This window comes from Aulonocara stuartgranti (assembly GCF_965226115.1).
Source record: "Aulonocara stuartgranti genome assembly, chromosome: 13".
NCBI lineage: Eukaryota > Metazoa > Chordata > Actinopteri > Cichliformes > Cichlidae > Aulonocara > Aulonocara stuartgranti.
This window is the reverse complement of record NC_138949.1, coordinates 12,114,745-12,139,717: the sequence shown is the minus strand read 5'-3', so window position 1 is coordinate 12,139,717 and position 24,973 is coordinate 12,114,745. Positions and strand designations below refer to the sequence as shown.

General features: G+C 36.3%; 2 protein-coding genes across 2 annotated transcripts; both read left to right on the top strand.

The window, feature by feature from the left end:
• The first annotated feature begins 98 nt into the window (after positions 1–98).
• On the top strand, positions 99–2,908 carry gpatch11 (G patch domain containing 11). The gene is made up of 8 exons (XM_082557558.1): positions 99–267; positions 470–696; positions 777–818; positions 906–1,026; positions 1,113–1,203; positions 1,367–1,477; positions 2,277–2,358; positions 2,465–2,908. Exons 1-8 carry the CDS (start codon positions 218–220, stop codon positions 2,518–2,520), a joined length of 780 nt encoding a protein of 259 aa, XP_082413684.1. The 5' UTR covers positions 99–217; the 3' UTR covers positions 2,521–2,908.
• Positions 2,909–3,513: 605 nt separating this feature from the next.
• On the top strand, positions 3,514–24,667 carry LOC309720732 (uncharacterized protein). Its single transcript, XM_082557868.1, has 41 exons — positions 3,514–3,749; positions 4,261–4,387; positions 4,472–4,626; positions 4,712–4,829; positions 4,943–5,016; positions 5,136–5,285; positions 5,397–5,529; positions 6,825–6,892; positions 6,972–7,062; positions 7,195–7,268; positions 7,362–7,511; positions 7,643–7,775; positions 9,437–9,504; positions 9,592–9,682; positions 11,274–11,305; positions 11,391–11,433; positions 11,522–11,604; positions 11,737–11,856; positions 14,378–14,506; positions 14,831–15,047; positions 15,137–15,280; positions 15,637–15,738; positions 15,932–15,994; positions 16,262–16,397; positions 17,951–17,962; positions 18,523–18,623; positions 18,744–18,889; positions 18,985–19,215; positions 19,313–19,445; positions 19,636–19,703; positions 19,790–19,871; positions 20,148–20,209; positions 20,306–20,396; positions 21,410–21,468; positions 21,590–21,709; positions 21,849–21,977; positions 22,079–22,283; positions 22,750–22,893; positions 23,389–23,490; positions 23,680–23,742; positions 24,267–24,667. Exons 1-41 carry the CDS (start codon positions 3,649–3,651, stop codon positions 24,399–24,401), a joined length of 4,485 nt encoding a protein of 1,494 aa, XP_082413994.1. The 5' UTR covers positions 3,514–3,648; the 3' UTR covers positions 24,402–24,667.
• Positions 24,668–24,973: the final 306 nt, after the last annotated feature.

Genomic DNA, 24,973 nt, shown 5'->3' with positions numbered 1-24,973 from the left:
ACGTGACATTAATCGAGTCCATTTCACAGGACAAACACGTTCTTTTGAAATATATGCCAAATGCAGCGGAACTGTAGACTTTGTGTGTACCTTGCAGCTACTCGGAACGTTTTTGCAAAGGAACAGAACACCACAGAAGAAAATACAAACGCACAAACCGAAGTTGTTGTTTTTTTTGCTGTTTTTCTCTGTTTTTTCTCTCTTTAGTTTGTGCAGAATGTCAGATGAAGAAGAAGACTATATGTCTGATGCATTTCTTAGCAAACTGTAAGTGTTTTGGCTCTGGTGTTTACTGTAAAATGTTCATATTGACAACAATGTTCGGTCAGTGCCATGAAACTGTTGTTGAATCGAGTATATTCCGATATTGAGCTATAAAAACAAAGAAGCAGGGTGTCGTTGCTCTCAGAATAGTTATCGGTATTTTTTACACCCGTGTAACGTTTTTCTTTGTCCCTCCGACTGTCAGTCAAGATGTGAAACCGGGAGTCAGCATGGTGAGGCGGGTAAAAGAAGCAATGAAGAGGGAGGAGAAGCAAAAGGAAAAGAATATTAAGAACCGTCAGAAGAGCTACAAGGAGCAGGAGAGCGAAAGCCGAGAAGTGGCTTTACAGAGCTCCATCAGCAATGAAAACAAAGGGTTTGCACTTCTGCAGAAAATGGGCTACAAAGCTGGGCAAGGACTTGGGAAGCAGGGCAAGTTTGTTCTTCGCTAAATTGTGAATTTGCTTTGCATTTGTAGTGTGCACTGATGTTAATCTTTGTTACCCCTATAGGAGCAGGAAGAGTTGATCCGATCCCACTAAATATCAAAACAGGTAGGAAATGTTATTTTAAAATGAGTATTTAGTGATGTTGTGTGCAGCCTAGCTGAATGATTGCAGCACTTTTCTGTTTATAATCAGACAGAGGGGGTATTGGAATGGAAGAGATGAAGAAAAGAAAAGCTGAAGAGGAACTGGAGCATTATAGGCAGAAAGTACGAGCCAAACAACAGAATGAGACCAAATCTCTGGAAGATTTCAGGTGAAGCATGCAGCTACCTCTAAACGTTGTCCCCTCCCCCTCTTATAGTCTGTGTTTTTAACTTTTTCCTTTTTTTGCGTTTTCAGGTCAAGAGTAAGGACGGAAAGAGAGGAGCGAAAGATTGAAGGAGACCTCAGGAGGAGTCAGCGAGCTTGCGAACAGCTTGACAGTCAAAAGGTGGAAAGAATTATGAGTATAGCTCCTTATGGACTCCTCTGCACATCACAGTGCTAGTGTTAGTAGCAGGTCTCTCTCTAATCAGTCTCTTACCAGTGAAAGGAGGAAAATTATAGACCACTGACACAAAGTATCTCCTAGCTGAGGTTTCTTCTCTTTTCAGGGGATAACTGCTCCGAGAGAAGACTGGTACTGGCCTAAAGCAAACTCTGATGAAGAAGAGGACGATCTTAAAGAGGAGGATGAGGATGAAGAGGAGGTTACAGAACTCACTGTAAGTATTTTATTTTAGACAATCAAAATTAATGTATGTTATTCATAGTTGGGGTTTTTTGTTGTTGTTTTTTTACCAAAACAGCAATTGTGGTACTGTCTGAGGAAGTGCAGAGCAGTATGTGTAGGACATGTATTAGGATAGCAAGATGATGTTGAGGTGTACAGTGGGAGTGACAGATTTGTTCAAGATGGGGGTGGGATTACATTAGGGATTGGCTCTGAGCCCCCTCTTGTTTGCAATGTGATGGGCAGATGATGTCAGACAGGAGTCTCTGTGGCCTATGATATTTGCAGATGACATTGAAATTTGTAGTAGAGAGCAGGTAGAAAAGCCTGGAGAGGTGAATGTCTCTCAAGAGAAATGAAAGACAGTGGATGCAAGACAGAATACATGTGTGTGAATGAGAGGGAGATGGGTGAAAATGCAAGGAGTAGCTTTAGTGAAGATGGATGAGTTTAAACCATCAAAATCACCAGACAGTGCACAACAGAGGTGAAGAAGAGAGCATAGAGTGCATTGGATGGAGATCAGTGCTGAAGTGTGTTTTCTAACAGAAGGATAGCAGCAAGAGTAAATGAAAAGATGGTAGGAAGACCTGCTATGATGTGTTGAATTAATGAAAAGAAATATTTTCAATTAAATTTTCATATCTAATACTCATATACTCTGGATTAGAAATGAGTACATCAGAGGGACAACTCAGGTTGAGCTGAAAAAACATAAATGCATCTTATAGGATTTAATGGCAAAATTATCCCAATGAATATTAAATGTGATATGTGGTTCTCTGTTGCAGTCTTTTGATAAACTACAAATTTTGACATCCTATTTGAGAGGAGTCCATTTTTATTGCATATGGTGTGGGACCACCTATAATGGTAGGTGTGATGTCTTGTCTTTAGTGCTGTAGCTTTTAAGGTTCTTTTGTATTGCCATTGCTCATACTGTGTATGTGTATATAATGTATTGATTTCTATTTTACAGATGAAGAGGACTTGTGCGCTAACTGTCCTGGGGATACAGCAGCAGACCATGAATAAAATGAATGAAAACCAGTCTGCACAAGTTTCCTGTAAAGAGAAAAAAAAAGTATAAATGTTTGATCATAAAAATATTGTGTATATGTGAATGCACTTTGATATGTGAGTCAGGTTCATCGGACTACAAAAACAGCCAAGGCAATAAAGTGATCAGAAATTAAGTTCTTTAATCATCCAGTTTTAATCTGCTGTCTTTCATTGAAAGACCATCAAGTTTGTATTTGTTGTATACATTTCTGTTTTTTGGGTTGTTGTTGTTGTTTTTTTTTCATTTATAAATTAGGATGTCTTTCAATATTTATATTTCATAAAGATGAATACAAATTGTGTTACATATTTCAAGATCAATTGTATTTATCTGTCTTCATTAAACGTTTTAAGAATGCTACCATTTTGACTTTTTGTATATTCTATGATTTGTTGTGAGTTTATATCAGCCATACTTCTTTTCATTACTATTACTTTAAAAAATTCTGATGCGTAAATTGGGCAATAATAATAATAATTTACATGTCTGAAATACTTAAGGATTTTTGGTTTATATGTTATTGTCACTATGACATCGCCACATCTCTACGTTTGGCGCTTGACAAAAGAACTACAGTTCCCATGAAACTTAGCGATGGGAGCTGCTCTTAAACATCTTGGGACATGTAGTCATTCAATCCTAACATGCGTAAGTTTAAAAAAACACGAACAGGTAATCATATATTACTGACGTTAAAATTCCGAGCGTTAACATTAGTTAAACTACAAATAACAATCTAAAACAACTATTGATAAAGCAAACAGCTATTCTCCCAAAACAGCATCGTTGCTACTCAGTTTTCCTGTACTATAACTCACACTTTCTCTGTTGTTATACTTTATTTTGATATCTTCCACCCAACTCTGCTAGTTTCAGCGTACAGCTTCAAACCAGTTCTTTTTTTTATAAAACTTTACTGAACAAAACGTGGTTGATATGTCGGACATTACTTGAAAGCACCATGTGACGTTTACGGAGAAAACGAAACCTAAACTGACATGGAAAGGAAAAACGGAAACCATGTTTTATTTTGAGATTTGTACTTTGCTCTCTATTTTTATGAATTTTGTGTAAATATTCCGACTCCCGACAAACTTAGGATGGAAAACTACATAGCTAAGTTAAACGAGTATGCACAGAAACAGCGGCTGGCGCTCCAGTTTGTGGAGGTTGGAGCTGCTGGCCCTGACCACATTAAAACGTAAGTTGAACATAGATGGGATCTGCGACCTGGGATGTCGTACGAGTACGTGTGTATTTTTGTAGGATAGACTCTTCAGTGAAACCGTAGTAGGCTGTATTTTCGCTCACTCGCTACCAAATGCACGTTTGTGTACAGTAAATGTATTTTGTACGTCGCTTTAGTCCATTTACTAAATGTCCACAGGTATGTTGATCCTGCAGTATCTTGCTAGTGTGTTGTTTCCACACTTAAACTTTGTCACTCTGCACGCAATTGTAATATTTTGTTACAATTCTTTGTTTACCTCCTACCGTACAAATAAAACATTCCAACCATATGTTAAAAACAGAATATTTTTGAGCAGCAAGTTCTGTGGTCCTGAGTACTTTTTTGCCACGTGTATATAAAGATACAGTAACAGTGTTCCAATTTTTAAAGCTTAAATTGGCCTCCAGTTGTAGAATGGCATATTTAATATTTTGTGTGGGGAAAGTACACTAGGAGTTTACTGTATTTGTCTGTTCAACAGATTTACTATCAGAGTTGTTCTGAATGGTAAAGCCTATCCTGACGCTGTTGGAAAGAACAAGAAGGAAGCCAAGCAGAACGCTGCTAAAAATGCATTGGCAGGCTTGTTGGAGGAATCAGCTGATACTGTAAGATCATTACACCATTGTATTCACTCACTGTATGTGTGGACATTTGTTTTAATCTGCTGTGTGTTTGTTGGTTACAAACAGACAGAAAATGCTGCAGAAGTTTCTAATACATCAGTTCATCAGAGAAGTGGCAGTAACATCAAGTACACCTGCTGGCTTAATGAGTATGGTCAAAGGAACAGGGTGATTGTAAGGCCCGTGGAGGCTGCCAGACCTGGACCAGATGATGAAAATCAGTAAGTCTACATGATGCATCTAGTTTTGATTGTAGATGTGAATAATCTATTTGAAATCTATTTAATATTTTTCTTTTAATGTTAGATGGTGTAACTTTTTTGTTGGTGACAAGGAGTACCCGGCAGCTTCCGGGAAAACAAGAAGGGAAGCCAAGGAGGAAGCAGCCAAGCTTGTATATCACGATATATGTGGCACTTTAGAGGTAACTAATGGAATATACTGATTGACTTGACATCAAAGAAAACTGGATAAATGGTTTAAATATTTTCATGCATGTTCTAGTAGCATGTTGTTCACTTGTACTTTATATTCCAGACTGGAGATGAGAAAGACATTTTCACATCAAGTCAGCAAAAGGAGGAAACAAAACAAAATGTTGCAGATGTCTGGTGAGTTGAAACAGTGTTTCTTTTTGATGCTTTATCCCTGTGAAGCCTTTTTGTAAACTATGTATTGTTTAAAGTGGTTGAAGTTTCAGTTTTTATGTATTTTTTCTTTGATATTGTAGCCTTCAGATAAAGAGTTTGGCTGTGAAACCTGAAGATAAAAGGTTTACAGAGGTAAATTTCATAGGTCTTGTCAACCACTACTGTCAGAAAACATCCCGCTCCCACACGTTTATTGAAGAGGATATATGTGGACCGCCTCATAATCGACAGTGAGTGTGACCGTCCCCTTACCAGCCATTATAGACAATTTCTGCTAAATGCTGGCTGATGTTTAACAGTTGGTAAATGATGTAAACCAGTTTTTCACTGTTTCACAACAGATTTTCCTACAAATTAGTCATAGATGGCAAGGAATACCCTGTTGGTGAGGGTAACAGCATCAAGGAAGCCAAACAAAATGCAGCTCGATTAGCCTGGTCTGCTCTTCAGGAACAGTCAGACTGGGACAGCAAGGTATTTAACATTTTCTGTTAAGTTAAGAGTACTTTATTGTCTGCCGTAGGGGGAAATCATCCTGGATCGGCCAGCTCCTGCATTGAAACCCCTCCCACACACACATAGTAATAAAAATCAAAGCATAAACCCTAGTTGGGCACACTTTTATAAATACAGACCTTAGAATGCATAAATAATTAAATAAATAGTTGAAGTAGTAGTAGAGTTGTCCTTCAGTCATGAGCTGTTCATTTATCAGTTTAACTGACAAAGGGACAATTGAATATTTGTAGCAGTTATACTGACACAAAGGGAAGTTGTACCTCCTAATAAAATATTGTGGCCTATCGAACCGTAAAAAAATATCTTGGGGAATGTTTATGTTCCTATAATTTTTCCTGCTTTCCTGATTGTTAGATTTCCAAACCTGCTGTCATAGCCTAAGAGACTCTGCAGTAGACAACTGATATAATACCAAAACTAAAAACTCTAAGTCTCCGGAGAAAATGAAGACACTGATAGATTCTCATACACACATGAATGTCCTATGGGTTCTTTTGATATTAAATACACTGAAGAAAAATATAAATGCAACACTTTTGTTTTTGCTCCCATTTTTCATGAGCTGAACTTAAAGATCTGAAACATTTTCTACATACCCAAAGGACCCATTACTATCAAATATTGTTCACAAATCTGTCGAAATCTGTGTTAGTGAGAACTTCTCCTTTGCCACAGGTGTGGCAAAGTTTGTATGTAGAAAATGTTTCAGATTTTTAAGATCAGCTCATGAAAAATGGGAGCAAAAACAAAAGTGTTGCATTTATATTTTTCTTCAGTGTATTTTGGCCATTTAATAGATTGTTGATGTTGGTATTTCCACTATGCACACTATGGTACCACCCCAGGCTCACACTGTCCCCAAAGAATAGTGGGACCCTAGCCTGGTATTTTAGATGCTGCATACACTATTTACATCATTTTATTGCACACTTGAGTTTGAGTTCCCCTAGAAACAAAATTCAGGCGTCCATCTCTGTGTATGTTCACCTAATCCTTTTTGCATGTAATGGTTGAGTAAGCTCTTGGCCTCATCGTAACTTTTTATTATGGAGCACTCTGTCCTATTTGCATATTAAAGTGTTTTCCTCAGATAATTCTTGTAGTATTCTGCCTATTTTGGAGATTTTTCATCAGTCAGATTTTGATGGCCTTACTCGAATAACTAAATCAGAATTTCTTCTGTATGATCATGCAGACTATAATGAGAAGGGTTGTGTTTAACAGCGCCACAACCTCCTTTGTGTTTTCAGATAACTGTCAAGTCAGCTGTGTCAGATGATAGAGCACCGTCCAAACTGTCCACACCACCAAGCACACTGTAAGGCTGAGCACTACTGTAGATGGTAACATGTAATGTTGAAAATACCTATTAATTAGGCATTTTATTTGTCTCAAAGGGACTCTGGTTGTCCAAAATCAAGTAGCAGTACAACAACTACAAATGACTCAGTTGTTTTCTCCCAGTCATCTAACGCTTCCAAGGAGCAGGTTGGTTATATCCCATTCTTTCATCCACTCCTGCCATGGTTCACCAGTTTGTAATGTTGAGGCTGTTGCAGAAGTTTTTTTTAAATTACTGGATTAAATAAAATCAGTTTAAATGTCCGTTCTTGTTCTAAGATCATCGATCTAAAACACGGTGGTTCTTCAAGTCACAAAGGAGTAGAAATAAATCAGAATCATGACGACAACTGGTGAGGACAAACAGTTGCAACAAATAGTTTCAGTTTCAATGTTTGGATTCTCTTTTGTTGGTAAAGTTCTGAATATGTGGCTTGTCTTTATAGTTCTAAGACAAAGAGCTTGATGGTAAAGAAAGAAGCTGAAATCTTTACAGAAGAGAATTTCATAGGACTCATCAATCTCTACTGTCAGAAAACAAAGCATTGCCATGATTACGTCCTAGTGAGCAAATGCGGTCCACCACATAATCCTCAGTGAGTATGACTTAACCTTTTTAACTAAATACACCTTATATAGACTAAATCTATATGTGTGTATATATAAAGCTATTTGTATGGCACAAAACTCTTAAACCTGTTGCTGCTGATATTGTCTCCCTACACAGATTCTTCTACAAAGTAGTCATTGACAACAAGGAATATCCTGTGGGTGAGGGTAAGACTATCAAAGAGGCCAAACAAAATGCTGCTCGGCAGGCGTGGTCTGCTCTTCAGGAACAATCAAATTGGGATAGTAAGGTACTTAATGATCTTTACTTAATGATTTTTGTTTTTATCCACAACCTTGAAATCTTCCATATTCCTCATCCAACACACTCTAGCTTTTTAATTCCTTACTATAAAGGCGGTAAAAGGGTTGCACTACTAAACTTTTCTCAGCATCATTCAACAGAGATGCTTGTGAGAAAGCAAATGTCACACATTTCATTTATCTACCTGCTCCCTACTTGCTGCGTACACATGATGTGTGATGTCAGATTGCATTCACTTCGAATGAGTGGGCATCATTCTTACTGCTTCAAACCCACTTATGCGGGAAGCTCGACTAAACCAAACTGTATTTCCAATAGTGCAAACTAGTCTGAGGCGAATTATTTCCTGCTAGTTGTAAGGTCATAAAAGAGAGGACAGCCAAGTATTTTGTATTGTCCTTTCTCGCTAAGCTGCCTGAACTTCGTGTGTTAAAACAGCTTGAAAAGTGTAAGCTCAGTGTTACAGACAGGGAAGCACAATTTAGGTAAAGGAACAATACTTCATAATCATAATTTTTATAAGTGTCCAAATATTGCTGTATCTCAAAGATTGGATGATGCAGAAATATGTTCCTAACAAAATCATCAGGTATTATTGTACTTATTGAACTTTTTCTTTTTTTAAAAAAAGCATGTGTTTCTAAAGCATACGACCAGATTTGCTAAATAGAGCAAACTAGTGTGTGAGAGCAAACCCCAAATAGAGCTCATAGATGTGGTTAGTTTTAAAATCACGGTTGTTTTCTAAACGTAGGTGCAGTAAGTTAATTTCAAAATCGAGCCCAAAAAAAAAAGGCATGCTTTTTTTGTCTTTTCTTTTTTTAGCGTTATTGGTACAGTTATCAGTAAATGGCATTTGAAAACATTAGTAAATAAGTGTATGTGCTTGATTTAAATATTTTCTTCTCTATGTTTTGCGCTTTGAGAACAGACCTCACAGATTTACATATGCAACCAAAAACAGTCGCAAAAAGCAGACATGCTAAGAGGTTAAATGTGAAAAATATCCAAAAAACACCTGATGTGGGTTCCAGGATGCTAACATGCTTTTGAAGCCACTGCTGTACTTTACAGAAACCATACAGAAAGTGATTATTGCTGAATATTTTATGTTGTATATTAACCTCCTGGGACCTGGCATCCACATATGTGGACATCACATTTTGAGTTGTCTAGACCAAAATACAAAATTTTGCTCTACAAGGGCCTGATTTCCACTTACGAGGACATTATACTGCCACTGTTCTATCGAAATTTAAAGCGAATGTCCTCATATGTGGCTCTAAAAATCAGAAAAAAAATCATGTAATTCTTTGTTTTTGCATTTCCCAATCAGCCCAAATAGCAAGGAGAAATTAAAAATGCATGCCATGAAAGAGTTCAGGTGTTAGGAGGTTTAAATTATAGCTAAAACTAATGTTTTCAAAAACATTTAGAATTTTTCTGACAGTCTCATTTTAAACGTACATGTATGTGGTTAACCAATGGTTAATTTTGCAGCAGCCAGATGGACAAATAGTAAGGGCGTGTCGTGCATGTTAATAAATATCCCCTGCACTTACCAACAATCATATTATTTTACATTAAAGTGTCCTATTACCAAACAGTGTCTTAGTGTACAGCTGAACATTTTTTTGTTTCTTTCAGCTGGTTTCTTGGTCAGCTGTGTCAGATGATGTTACACCAGTCCAGCTGTCCAGCCCAGCGAGCACACTGTAAGGCAATGGAATGAGCAAGCACACCTAATACTTAAGTTTAATGTGGAGAAAACTGCATGAATGTATCTTGCTGTATTTTCAAAGGATCCCACATGATGCAAAATCAGAAAGAATACCAATGACTTCAAGTGACCCAGTTGTTTCCCCAAAGGTTCAGAGACCTTCCAAGGAACAGGTTTGTTATCCTCTGTGTCTTCTATATCTTTTGTTGTCATGTCCTTTGATACTAACACGGTTATATTAGGATGCTTTTAATTATTTAGCTCCAGTTCTACACTCCTAATTAGTAGTTTTCATAATTGCAATAACAACTTTTCAATAATAATGGGTGATGTATCTATAGTAATATCAAGGTATGAAAATAGTTATTTATTAAAAAATGTGATCAAGCAAACACTACATATTGGTGATCATGATCTATTAAAATGTGACAAATGCATTTGACAGTCTTCATAAATTAAATAAATGAAAAACTGATCTGGTTTTTTTTTCTCAGTGAAGGTTATTATAGTCAGCTTAAACTAAAATTAGATGTGAAAAAACTGAAATAAAAAATTAAAACTAGACTTTTTTTTTTAAAGTGAAGTGAAATGATTTTGCACAGTTAGGGAAATAAAAAGCTAAACTAAAATACAAATATAGAGGAAATATCTTTAGTTTTAGTATTTAGTTTGTTTAATTCAATCTGCCTGATGAGTCACTGGTGTACATGTTTATTGAGACCCTATATGTCTACAACACTGTGAGTCAACTGCTTTCTTTTTTTCTTGCAATACCTGCACTGATTTTCCTAAATCTTGCCTCTGACATATCCCCTTGATGCAATAATAATTAAAAAGAGTAAAACAAGAACATTCACTTTGGATACTAACTGAAACTAAAGTGAATTTAAAAACAAAGTCAGAATAAAATAAAAATTAAAAACTAACAAGAAAAAAAACCCCTCACTAATAACTCCGGTCTCAACGAATGCATCTTAGATTTTGTATGTGTCAATTTCATTCATCGCTTTCTTTTTTGCTGTTCCTGTTTTTGTTTTGTTTTTTTGTTTTTGTTTGTTTGTTTTTTAACATAAAACTCACAGTTGTATAAATAAGTAAAATTAGAAACAGAAGTTCAAGAAAAAATGCCAATGATAGGATTTGCCTTGGGAAGGTAAACCCATGTTGTTTAAACCTCTGAATCCTACAGTCTGATATTCTTTTCTAATTAAAATATAAATGTGGTAAAATCTGTATCACTGCAATACTGGCCAATGATTTTGCACACTGCAGATTTTCCTCACATCAAGCAGGTGGATAATTATGCAAATCTCCTATGAGTAATTTTTACTAAAGGGGATAATATTAGCTAGAAACGGGCTTAACTTTTTCCAAGAATTTGAAAAATAACTGACAATATTATTTTTTCTTGTGATGTTGTTCAAGTATATAATTTTTATCTGTAGGAACTAATCCAACAAGGCTCAACTATGTACTTGTACAAATGAAGGAAAAGTTTCCTTGGGATGATGTATGTGGAAAACATACATAAATATATACATTCTATACAGACAAGAAGTTAGCTAAGGCTCTGGGCAGAAATTGAGTGTGTATTTGTAAAATAGCACCTTACAAACTCTTACAAACTTTCAATACCTGATGATTGACATCAGTGTTTCAAACTACTATTAATAATACCATTTAATAACTAAGTTTGTCTTGTTTGTAACAAATGTTTTGCATCTAATTTAGCCTTATTTCCCCCTTTATTTCTCCCTTTTTAAGGATCAAAATCCTGATTTAAAACCAAAAATAAGGTAAGTCATACTTTGAAACCTGTTGTAAACATCGTTGTGTAATATTTCATCTGACATTATTGCTGATGATGATTTTCCTGGTTAGAATTGCAGCAAATTTCGGTAATGTTTCCAGACACAAAAAAAAGGTATGAAGGACTCACAGAAATTCTGAGTGTTTTCAGTTTTTTGTTTAATACTGGAATTTCAATATGCTGACTTTGCATTGTTTTTAAGGATTTGCACAACTCTGATCTCAAAGAAAAGAGTAAAGAAAGAGGTTCCACCGAGAAAACATCAAGTCAAGTAGTACAATCGAGGTATTAAAAAAACAACAACAACAACACTACAATGTACTGCTATCATGTTTTTACTACAGTTTATAGTTAAAGGAGAATTTTCTCTTTGTTAGCATTTGTCATTAATAGTAACACCTATGTTAATCTCTACAGGTTTACACTGGAATTCGACTCTATAGAGCGCCTTGGTAAAGGAGCCTTTGGTCGTGTTTATAAGGCAAAACATAAACTGCTGAATAAATATTATGCTATTAAAATTGTTCGCTGCAAAGAGTAAGTAAATATTTAATATAAATATTTAATTTTGTTTAAGTTTATGAAAAAGGTGAATTGCCACTAGCTCTGTACAGGAGATTTGAGAGAGATCTCTTCAGTCTTTCCAAAGCCTCCAATATCTTATGCCTAACAATCTTAGCACACTAGTAGTATACAAGAGTATACAGTAAGGCGGGTGGCAAATTTACTGTCAACTGTTTGGGGATATTTTGCATCTTTTGTTTTTCGGTGTACAAATACATTTACAGTGGGGCAAAAAAGTATTTAGTCAGCCACCGATTGTGCAAGTTCCCCCACTTAAAATGATGACAGAGGTCAGTAATTTGCACCAGAGGTACACTTCAACTGTGAGAGACAGAATGTGAAAAAAAAATCCATGAATCCACATGGTAGGATTTGTAAAGAATTTATTCGTAAATCAGGGTGGAAAATAAGTATTTGGTCACCTCAAACAAGGAAAATCTCTGGCTCTCACAGACCTGTAACGTCTTCTGTAAGACGCTTTTCTGTCCCCCACTCGTTACCTGTATGAATGGCACCTGTTTGAACTCATCATCTGTATAAAAGACACCTGTCCACAGCCTCAAACAGTCAGACTCCAAACTCCGCCATGGCCAAGACCAAAGAGCTTTCGAAGGACACCAGGAAAAGTATTGTAGACCTGCACCAGACTGGGAAGAGTGAATCTACAATAGGCAAGCAGCTTGGTGTGAAAAAATCAACTGTGGGAGCAATCATCAGAAAATGGAAGACATACAAGACCACTGATAATCTCCCTCGATCTGGGGCTCCACGCAAGATCTCATCCCGTGGGGTCAAAATGATCATGAGAACGGTGAGCAAAGATCCCAGAACCACACGGGGGGACCTGGTGAATGACCTGCAGAGAGCTGGGACCAAAGTAACAAAGGTCACCATCAGTAACACACTACAACGGCAGGGAATCAAATCCCGCAGTGCCAGACGTGTTCCGCTGCTGAAGCCAGTGCATGTCCAGGCCCGTCTGAAGTTTGCCAGAGAGCACATGGATGATACAGCAGAGGATTGGGAGAATGTCATGTGGTCAGATGAAACCAAAGTAGAACGTTTTGGTATTAACTCAACTCGTCGTGTTTGGAGGAAGAAGAATACTGAGTTGCATCCCAAGAACACCATACCTACTGTGAAGCATGGGGGTGGAAACATCATGCTATGGGGCTGTTTTTCTGCCAAGGGGACAGGACGACTGATCCGTGTTAAGGACAGAATGAATGGGGCCATGTATCGTGAGATTTTGAGCCAAAACCTCCTTCCATCAGTGAGAACTTTGAAGATGAAACGAGGCTGGGTCTTCCAACATGACAATGATCCAAAACACACCGCCCGGGCAACAAAGGAGTGGCTCCGTAAGAAGCATTTGAAAGTCCTGGAGTGGCCTAGCCAGTCTCCAGACCTCAACCCCATAGAAAATCTGTGGCGGGAGTTGAAAGTCCGTGTTGCTCGGCGACAGCCCCAAAACATCACTGCTCTCGAGAAGATCTGCATGGAGGAACGGGCCAAAATACCAGCTACTGTGTGTGCAAACCTGGTAAAGACCTATAGTAAACGTTTGACCTCTGTTATTGCCAACAAAGGTTATGTTACAAAGTATTGAGTTGTATTTTTGTTATTGACCAAATACTTATTTTCCACCCTGATTTACGAATAAATTCTTTACAAATCCTACCATGTGGATTCATGGATTTTTTTTTCACATTCTGTCTCTCACAGTTGAAGTGTACCTCTGGTGCAAATTACTGACCTCTGTCATCATTTTAAGTGGGGGAACTTGCACAATCGGTGGCTGACTAAATACTTTTTTGCCCCACTGTAGGTTTTTGATGTTTTGTTTTTACTTAACATCCATCTGCAGCCTTCATTTTAGCATCAGTAAATGAATTAAGGTGCCAAACTTCTCATCACATTACTGTTTTACACGACTTTGTGCTACTGTCCGCTAATGCTAATGTACCTTTTTTTTTTTTTAGCATTTGGAAACATTTTTGATAGAAATAGTGGAGAGAGGGAATAATACAACGAGAGAGTAACGCAGCAAATGATCCGAGCAGGAATTTTGTTGTTTAAGGCATTTATCTCCATGTGGTATGCAATCTATCCATTCTAGTATCAGGTCACCCATTAGTATCTAATGTCTTCTTACTTCATAAAGTAATAAATAAACCAATGTTTCTTATACAAAACTGACACAGAATTTTTTTGGGTTAGTTGAAAGTGTACATTCCTCAGTTGCAGCTAGCTTGCTACTTAAGGTTAGTTCTGTGCGTTACATATGCATTTGATGGCTACATCATAGCACAATGACAGCCTAAAGCTATATGAAACTTAGAATTCTTCTGAAAGTGAGGGAGTTGTTATAAGTCTTCACAGAGATACCTTACAGTATTGTTTCCTGATGTATTGAGTCCCTCAGCTGGAAAGTTACAGATGCTTTAAAAGAGATTTAAAGTTTATTGATATTTCTTGTACTTCTTATAATCAGAAAGTCTCTAAGGGAGGTGGTGGCATTATCAGACCTCCATCACACCAACATTGTTCGATACTACACCTGTTGGATTCAGGATTTAGAATACCAAATGGACAGTACAGGCGACACCTACAGTACTTCGCAGTAAGTCACATTACTTCATTATTAATATTATTATGTCTTAACATTGCATCACATGTGGTGTAAATGACAGAGGAAGCATTCACTTCACACTTTAGTTTCTTGTCTGTTACCTTGATGTACATTTTTGAAGACTGGACACATGTTTTCTCTTTGTGGCTAAAATTATACTAAAATTAATCAATATTACAGTTTATTATAGCAACACACATTGCGCCACAGTTTTCTGTCTTCTTGATTTTTACAGTAGTTTACAGAGTGTTGCCTCACCATTGAGGATAAAGTAAAGGTTCATAATTCCTTCATTTGTGTTTTTTTATTTTCAAGGTCTGCTAGTGATTCATCTGAAAAGTGCCTCTATATTCAGATGGAGCTGTGTGATACTAAAACACTTAGAGTGTGGATAGACGAGAAGAATACTCAGAATGTGAAGAAATCTCTGCGAGACTCAAGGAGAAAGGAAGAGAGCCTAATCATTGCTCAGCAAATAGCCAGTGGAGTCGAGTACATTCACTCAAAGATGCTCATCCACAGAGACCTGAAGGTGAGACAAAGAGGAGAAGACGGTTGTTTGTTGCTGCACATCTCATAAAGAGGTAGACGTTTATTTGTGCCTTTTCTTAAAATGTATAGCCTGCCAACATCATGTTTGGACGGGATGGAGAAGTGAAGATTGGAGACTTTGGCCTGGTCACTGCTGAGATTGACAATGATGCTGAGAATCTACTGGAAAGAAGTGCTTACAAAGGAACACCATCTTATATGGCTCCCGAGCAGGTTGAATAATCTAAATTGAAATTTAGTGTCTTACCCATTAATAAATATTAGGTAGTAAGAGAAGACATTAAAGACACTTTTTTTAAAGGTTGTCAACACCATAGGGCAATGCACCTTCTTTCTTGTACTACTAAAAAACTATTTTACTACTGTTGCAAGTAAATAGGAAAACCATTTAAATCAACTGCCTTAAAACCAAAGAAGCATTGGGTTGACTATTAAACTAGTTTCTAATGCCCAATGTCCTTAAGGGTTAGTCCACCCATATTGAAAAGAGATAGTAAAAACCTTTTTTTTGTCTTCTATTATTTACTCACAAAATTGGCCGTTTTTTGTTTTTCTCTTTTTAATGACAGAAAAGCAAGAGCCATTACGACCGAAAAGTAGACATATTTGCTTTGGGGTTGATATATTTTGAACTTCTTTGGAATCTCCCTGTTGGCCCTGAAAGAAAAGCGGTGAGTTTTTCCAAAGCTTATGCAAAATGTTGCTGCAAACTTGCTCTGTTAATAATGGTTTTCTCAGTTTGTGTCATAGGAAGCAGAATGTTGATATAAATCAAATTTAATGTGTACTACTTTTTTATTTAATATTGTTTAATAAATGAACAGATCATCATTTTTATCCCTTCTCTCATTATATAAATGCCAGGTTTGGGACAATGCCCGAAGCCAGAAACTTCCTCAAGGGTTTTTGAATAATTTTCCACAAGAGGTACATCACCATTATTTTAAGTTTACTATATAAACATTTCCAGCAATCATCTATTTCCATCAAAGGATGAAGAGCCACAACTGTTGATCGTTAATAGCAAAAATGACCAAGCAGGACTGTCTTAGAACCTGAAAGTTTTCTTTGTTTAATTTCCCAAGTAAAGTATAAATGTGGCAAATAATATATACTGGACTTTCACAATAAATGACAGCATTGATTGATATTGATATTGATTTCACACTGTTTTCTTCTTATGTCTAATTGCAGCATCAAATCATGAAGGCAATGCTGTGTGCGAAGCCAGAAAACCGTCCGGAAGCAAGTAAACTAAAGGAGGAGCTGAAAGAGTACTCTGATGCACTTTTAATGCAAAAACAAATGCTTCGAAATAGTAACACAGTTTGACAGTTATAAGGACTTTAATGAACAGTCTAAAAAAGAACACTCAGTTTAGTCATTTCATGCATGACTGTATTCAATACACATCATGTCATGCAGTGCATGTGTGGATGTTTTGAATGCTTTCTTTTCATGGTCTGATGCATCATCAGATATAGTTGTATTTATGGAGTGCTTGGTTTAAAGAAAGGCTGATGAAGTGATTCATGTTATAATATGTGAATGAAATACAAATTAAATTTGTGTCATTATTCACTTGTTGTCAACACTTATATAAATTATTTGTTTTAGCCTGTAATATTTTGTAATAAAAGTGATGTCATACTTGTATAGTATTGTAAATAATAATAATAATAATAATAATAATAGTAATAATTAAAAATGAAAAAAAAGAACTCCAGATGAATGACTGCAATGTGAAATAGTGCAATAAAAAAACGTTACAAGGTGACTTGGGTTCATCCTTTCAGCTGTGTGGAGGGAGTAGCATGCTGGTTATGGTAGTTTCCATACAGTTGGGCCACTTTCTATTACAGTAAGTGGTTTAAGGTGTCATGTGAGTAATTTCATCCATTGAAATATTAAATATACTGGTAAGTGAATAAATCCTTCTCTCAGATTTTTACTGTGAAGTCACTGCGTACAATAGATTTGCCATGGAGTACTGCAAAACTGAATTTTGAGTCTTCCCATGATGGGTATTTCTTCTTTACTCACTTTCTTTTCACTCTCTGTTTATACTCCACTCTGCATTCAGCCATTGGTTATTTTCTATCTCTCTTCCATAGCCTGTCTTTTATCCTATGTGGATGGCAGAGGTTTTTCTTTCCCACTCTCACCAAGTGTTCTCACACTAGGGGTGATCTGATTGTTGGGGTTTTCTCTGTATTGTTGTAGGCTTTCAACAGTACAATACCACCTTGAGGTGATTATTGCTGTGATTTGGTGCCATATACATAAAATTGAATTGAATTTTCTGGATCAAGAAACTTTCTTAAAACTTTTTTTCCAATATAGAGAAAGCAGCTGTGGGTGAATCGGTGACTCGCGATCTTCTAACATGCCAGCTTATACCTGTAATGACAAGACATTTCTAATGTTTAATTGCCATTGTTCATGCGTCATTCCTATTGTGCCATAGTTTTCTCCTTTCCCAGATGGATATGAACATGGGCAAAAATAAATAGACGAGTGGGAATGGACAATGCGTAGATTATAGTTATGTTATTGCAATTATTTTTTTATTCGATTTTGCTTTAATACTAAGTTTTAATGCCTGCCAAGGTGTGGACACTGGGACATGACGTTTCCACTGACGAATCGAAACTTAAAGGCGGCTGAATCCGCTAACGCGGTTGCGGAAACGTGGAGGCAATTTTTTTAAAAAGAGATAAAGAGATACTATTGTACTTTGTGACTTGTCACAATTATTCGCAATTCTGAACTCTGATTGCAACTCCTTCGTCATTTTGGGGGGAAGTGGGACACCATGTAGTTCTATAGGGAATGAGCTACACAGGCTTGGAGGTGAAGTCGAGTAACTTATTGGCTCTACAGGCCACGATCACGGTAAGTTTTATAAAATATTTAAGTGTGTCTATGCAATAGCACACTTCTTATCAATCGTCGGCTTTATTATTTTATGTAATAGTTTTGGCTCGTGCAATTGGCGCTACACTCCGTTACTCCCTGTTCTGTCACCATTCTTTCATTTCTTCTGCTGACAAAGACGTATATATAGTGATGTAATTTGAACATCTAACTAGTAAATGAATAACAAGTCATTTGGTCTATTGACTATTACTCTGACTGCTAATTACTGTTTTCCGCGACAGTGAAAAAAGGTTTAAAGTCACTTTCTTCACAAACCAGTTGCACAAAATAATATTATTCAAGTGAACGCAACAGTGACCAATTAGAGCATCTAAGGTTATATTTCAGGAATAACTAACATGGCTGGAATGACCTGCTTCCCATTTTGACCGTGTGCATTACATTCTTGTGCATTACATTACAGTAGTTGATACGTCAACTGACTGGTACTGAATATAGATATGTATTTTTATGTAGTTAAGAACTTCATTACTTGCCAGTATAATCAAATCAAAGCTTTGATCATTTGTCATCAGATTTACCACCACTAAACAGCCTGAAGGAAGTGAGCCAAACAGACCACAACAGGAAATACTTTGCAGTAATGGATAAAGAGCAACAAGCTCCAGTTGATTCTGTAAGATCATGATGCAGTCTTTGCTGAACTAAAGTATACTAGGTTGCTTATTATGTTCAAAATGAAAGTGTAGTTTACAGCTGCAAGTCTAACTGCTTTTTGTTGATGTCTTTGTTTTAGATGGAAACAGAAGATGAAAATCCAACTGCTCCACTTATTCAAGCAAATATTTCTGACTATATAAGCTGGATATATGAATATGGTCAGAAGAATAAGATCATCATAAAGCCTAAGGAGTCAATAAATATAAACAAAAGTGGTTTTCCGTAAGCCCCCATACATCGTAGAAAATATTTTTTTAAAATATATTTTTGTTTTTAAAAATATAAAAATTAATGCATAATGTTGTATGATGTTACAGAAGATGCTGTAGCTTTGTGGTTGGTGGGAAGGAGTACCCAACTGCCTATGGGAAAAATAAAAAGGAAGCTAAGGAGGAAGCAGCCAAGCTAGTATATCAGAGCTTGGGTGTAACATATAAAGATCACAAACCGACAAATTTCGTTGGACTTGTTCACAACTACTGTGAGAAGACAGGGCGAATCATTGATATTATTAAAGTGAGAAGCTGTGGCCCACCACATAACCCTAAGTGAGTATAAGTGAATCTTTGGAGGGTGAATAGAAGCTGCAATAACACTTAGTTGGGTAATAAAGTCTAAACTAACACATCTTCCCTGGTTACATAGGTTTTTCTACAAATGTGTGATCAACAAGAAGGATTACCCTCAGGCTGTAGGTGACACTAGCAAGGAAGCCAAACAAAAGGCAGCTCAGTTGGCCTGGTCTGCTCTTCAGGAACAGTCTGACTGGGACAGCAAGGTATTTAAATGCTTTCAGCATGTTATTGTCACTTAGGTAAGAAAAAAAATTATATTCATATTCATTACACAACATGTGCAATGTTCTGCTAAAATGTCACTTTAGCAGAACATTGCACAGTTTCATAAAGCTTGCACTTTTCTAAGTTTGATAACTAATGTTGAATGTCACATATTGTGCTTATTTTAAGGTATCCTACAGGTCAACCATGTCTGAAGACAGTGTTTCAACAATGCTGCCATCCCCAGCATCCACAGTGTAAGCAAGTATTAACATTAATGGTAGAGTATGTGGTAAAGTTTAACATGTATAAAACTACACAAATGGCTCTTTTTAATTTTAAGGGAGGCCTTGTCAGAAGTCACAACAAGGAGTGAAAGTGAATCAGTATCAATCACTGACCTATCGAACTTGTTGGAGACTAAGGTCAGGTTTTTTTTATGTTGCTTTTAAAATTATAAAAGAATTCATAGAACTTGAAGTTGACTTTTTTTAGACTAAACCATATCGGTGTATCTGTGGTGTCCCTCTTCTGGAATTTAAACCCATAATCTGACAGTAACACTAAACAGGAGAAAAATGTTATAAAAGCATAAAATACTAGGATTGCTTTTTTTCTCATTGGTGAGGTGAGTGCTTCCAAAGGCTAACATATTTACAAATCAAAACAATTTCATTGGAAAATTGTTTTTGTTTTTATAGATGTCCCTCATGTCAACTTCGTCTGTAGACACTCCACCAACCAGGCTGTCAACACCTTCACTGTAAGAAACTCTAATACTAGTAGTAATACAACTACTAAGTCAGACAGTTGTGTATTAGGAAAGCAGCACTCATGTACTCTTGTTGTATTCTCCAAGGGAGTCTCTCGAAGCGTCTTCAAAAAGCATGCCAACAAGTACGAGTGACTCCGTTATCTTCACTGATTCATCACACCCTTCCATGGAAAAGGTCTGTTGCTTTAAACACAGAATTTGTTGAAAGAAAGAAATCCCCACTTTATAATCTGTATACTATGCACTGTATATTATATGGCATATGGTGAATATGGGGTGGACGGTGGAGGGCTTGACTATGGGATAAATGGTCAACTGCTGGTCTTTAGATCATGCACAATTGTAGTTAGAGCTTTGTTTGCATTCTTATGAATAAGTTGGACTTATTTCTAGTGGCTGCTGGGCACTTTCACGTCTCTCACCAGTTCTATTCATAACTTTCATAGAAAGATGTTCTAGGCACAGTTAAGAGTCATAGCATGTCAGCCTTCGTGGCATTATGGGAAGCTGTTTTTGTGTCAGAATTTTTTGCAAATTTGTTTAGTGTTTAGTTCTAGTTCAGTCACTTTATTTCAGTCAATTAGTGTGCAATCATATTTTATTCAATGTAAAGTCATTACATTTGTACTAAAAATCATAAATGTGTATGGCAATCTATAAATGTCATTAATAAATAAGCAAATCTGTGTTCAGATCTCTAAACCTACTGGTATTTGTAAATGGATTGTAAAATATGAATTGAATTTGGCTTCAATAGCTTAAAATATGGACATCAGTTGTGACTCAAGCGCTTTGGCTGTTTACACAGAATATTTGCTACCCCTGGGTAGCAGATGGCTGGTAGAGAAGCTGTTAATGCGATATATTAATGCGACAGTAATGCAACATCTGAAAGTCAGTCTCTGCAAGCCCAAGTTCAGGGTTAACAAAGAAGTTAGAAGAAAATCCAAATGTATTTCCAAAGCGCCACAAACATTTACAGCTCTGCCACATCACAGTGTAGTTAAACAGAAAAAGACGGGTAACACAGCATGTATTTTCCTTTTTTCTTTTCTTTGATATGTTTAGCTAAGCCCAAACCGCCAATAAAAGTAATTGTATTTATTAATTAATATGTTCAGACATCAGACATTTTTTTATACTAATGATAATAATAACCATGTTATGTCCTTCTGTGTTTTTTTTCAGGACGCTAACAAAAACAAAAATACAGACAACAGACCAAGTGACACATCAGGCCAATCACAGTATGAAAAAATTTTTCATGACGTTTATACTTGTGTGGTCAGATTTTTGCATCCTCTTTTTTTCCAATAATTTACTTATTTTTTCACATCTTCATCTAATGAATGTTGTTTATCTCACTAGGTTTACTTTAGACTTTGATTGCATTGAATGTCTTGCTAAAGGAGGCTATGGTCATGTTTTCAAAGCAAGAGATAAACTGGTGAAGAAGTATTATGCTGTAAAGATTGTTCGCCACAAAGAGTAAGTCATATGCACAGTGTATATTTTCAAAGTACAAATGTTTTGCATAAGCAACATTCTAATAACAGAAACCGTGAGTATGTATGTATGTATGTATGTCTTGCTTACTGAAGCATTTCTGTGTTTTCCTTCTGATCAGAAAAGCTCTAAGAGAGGTTGGGGCATTATCAGACCTCAACCACTCTAACATTGTTAGATACTACAAGTGTTGGCTGGAGGATTCAGAATACCAGTGGGACAATACAACTGACAGTTACAGTACTTCCCAGTAAGTTTTGTTCAGTTATTTAGTATTGTGCAGTTTTGCATTTCTATGCTTAAAATGAAGACTTGATGCTAATTAGATTTTTAATCTTCCTTTTTTTTTAGGTCTAGTAGTAATTCATCACAAAAGTACCTCTATATTATGATGGAGTTATGTGACGACAAAACACTTAAAGACTGGATAACTGAGAAGAATGAGAAAACTCTTGAAGAGTCTATAAGAAGAGCAGAAAGTCTTCCCGTTATGCAGCAAATAGTCAGTGGAGTCGAGTGCATTCACTCCCACAGACTCATCCACAGGGACCTCAAGGTGAGACTCAAGATTACAGGATCACAAGCTTATGTTGCTGAGCTAGCTCACATTTAAGTTTAAGTTTTTCCATTTCCATATTCTTTAGTATCCTTTTTGTGTGTTTAATGGAGATGCACACTGCTGCTATTAAAGTATTGGTGTGCTTCTTCTACTTCACAGTAAACCCAGTAGACAGGAAATGACTGAGTATTAGGGCCACATTAAGAAAATCATTATTAGTGTTGATTTAGGGATTAAAGTCAACATTACAAGGTGGTGATAAGTATAAGAAGGTTGAAGAGATGGCGCAGCATCAAGGAGAAATACTAGAAGCAGCCAGTGCTATGCCGCAGCCTCTTAGTAGATGCACATATGGTGTAAATTTGAAAGATTTCTCGTAGAATCACCTGAGCTTATTCACTCATTTCTGACTACACGAGGCACTAAATGCTCAATGTTTAAATTTTGCTTTTCCAATCGTCAGCCTACCAACATCATGTTTGGAAAAGATGGAAAAGTGAAGATTGGAGATTTTGGTCTAGTTGCTACTGAGACTGATGATAATGATGAAAATCAGAGTGAGAGAACAGAGAAAACAGGAACCAAGTCATATATGGCTCCCGAACAGGTGAGGTCTCTGTAAACAAATAACCTTTGATTTCTTTTCTGTGTTTTTTTTATTGTTGACAGTATTCAATGATAGCTATGTGCTCAACATTTTCTGAATCTATTCAAGTTTCATTACCTTCTGCAAATGTTCTTAAAAATGACAGAATCTCCTGTTCTTTGTGTTTTTTTAAAGATGTTTACAAATTGAAAAGTTTTTTTCTTTCCATTATCACCACCTCATTCATTCGCTGTAAAACTCTTATTTCATTCCAGATAAAACCATCTCTTATGATACATGCTAAGATATCTTTTTTTAAGTGATTGCAGCCAGATGGGGTTTTTTTCTGGTTTCTACTTTTAATTTTAGACTTATATACCATGGTCTTAAAATTTAACTACAACTTGAAAAAAGTGAAATCCACATAGATTAGCTTACCACAACCATATCTTATAATTTAAACACTCACACTGAGTTAAGGGGTGTGTAACACATTATGTTTTTGTTTTATGACAGAGGACCAAAACAAGATATGGCTCCAAAGTGGACATATTTGCTCTGGGACTGATATATTTTGAACTCCTTTGGAAAATCTCTTCTGGGCATGAAAGAGGGAAGGTGAGTTGGTATAACAATTTAATAGTTTACATTTTAAAATGTTTACTGGTAGCTTCCTATCAGTGTTAATGTGTGAAGAATATAATGTATAGAATTGCATACTTAAGTTTTGCTTTTGTTTTTCTTGTGATGATTTTCTGTCAAGTCAAATAACATGTTTTTGTATCCTTTTATCATTATGTATACTAGATTTTTACAGGTGTCAGAAAGCAAATTCTCCCTGAAGAATTTACACTGAAGTTTCCAGAAGAGGTATAATTCTTATTTTTTTCACTTTCACATTTATAAACCACTTTAAAACAACATAACAGCTGACCAAAGTGCTGTACAAAAAAAAAAAAAAAGATAAAATAGGAAAACAAGAATAAAAGAATAAATCGGCGAGCCTGCCTGACCTCCAGAGGCAGCTCATTCCACATTTTAGGTTCCAAAACTGAAAAGGCTTTGTCTCGAGATTTAGAAAATGTCTTCGGGACAGTCAAAAGCACCTGTTTAGCTGATCTAAGAGCATGTGATGGCATGTAAAGGTGAAGCAGCTCAGACAAATAAAAAGGGGGAAAGACCATTAAGAGACTTAAAGACAAATCAAGGAATTTTAAAATGGATTTAAAACTTAACAGGAAGCCAATGAGGGACTCTAAAACTGGAGCCATGTGTTCTTGTTTGCTTGTACCAGTTAAAAATCGTGCAGCACGAATTGGCTAATTATTTGTACTGATAATATATATTCATGTTGATACAGAAAGTAGCTGATTTTTTTTTAATGTGTTTTGCAGAACCAGATAATCATGTCAATGCTGTGTCCGAGCCCAGAAAACCGACCTGAAGCAAGTACACTGAAGGCAGACCTGGAACAGTGGGCTCAAACATTAAATGCACAAAGAATGCACCTAGAAAATGTAACTGATTGATCAGCACTTACTAAGTGACATAAATACATCTTTTGTTGTGTTTTTTTTTTTCATGTCATGTCTTTTTTCATGTTTCAATGTCTTTGATGTACTGTTTTTTTATGGCTATAGCAGTTATGTTCAGTCACTTTTTACAGAAAGTAGGAATCATGTTCTGTGGAAATGTGATTAACATATTTAAACTGATGAATTATTACAGCCTTTGCTTTGTAATAAATAGACTGATGTGGAAAATAAAATAACGACCAACCAGGGTGTAATGGTCATTTGTCTGCTGTACAGTTTTTGTACATGTTTTACTGCATAATTTAGTGAGTGGGTCTTGACAGGTACTGATAATTTGCTTACACTTTACATTAAACATAAGTGCGTATGGGATTTTTTTTATTACCACATGCAAAATGTGCACTCAGTTTGGGAAAAATCCCATTTTATGCAACAAGTTCTTGTCAACATTACAAGCTGGAAGACTATTTTCTTTGCAGTGCACTTTTGTTCCTTTTTATTGCTTCCCACAAACTAAAATTAGATATACCTTTCAGCATTACCAACACGGCCCACGAAGACTTATT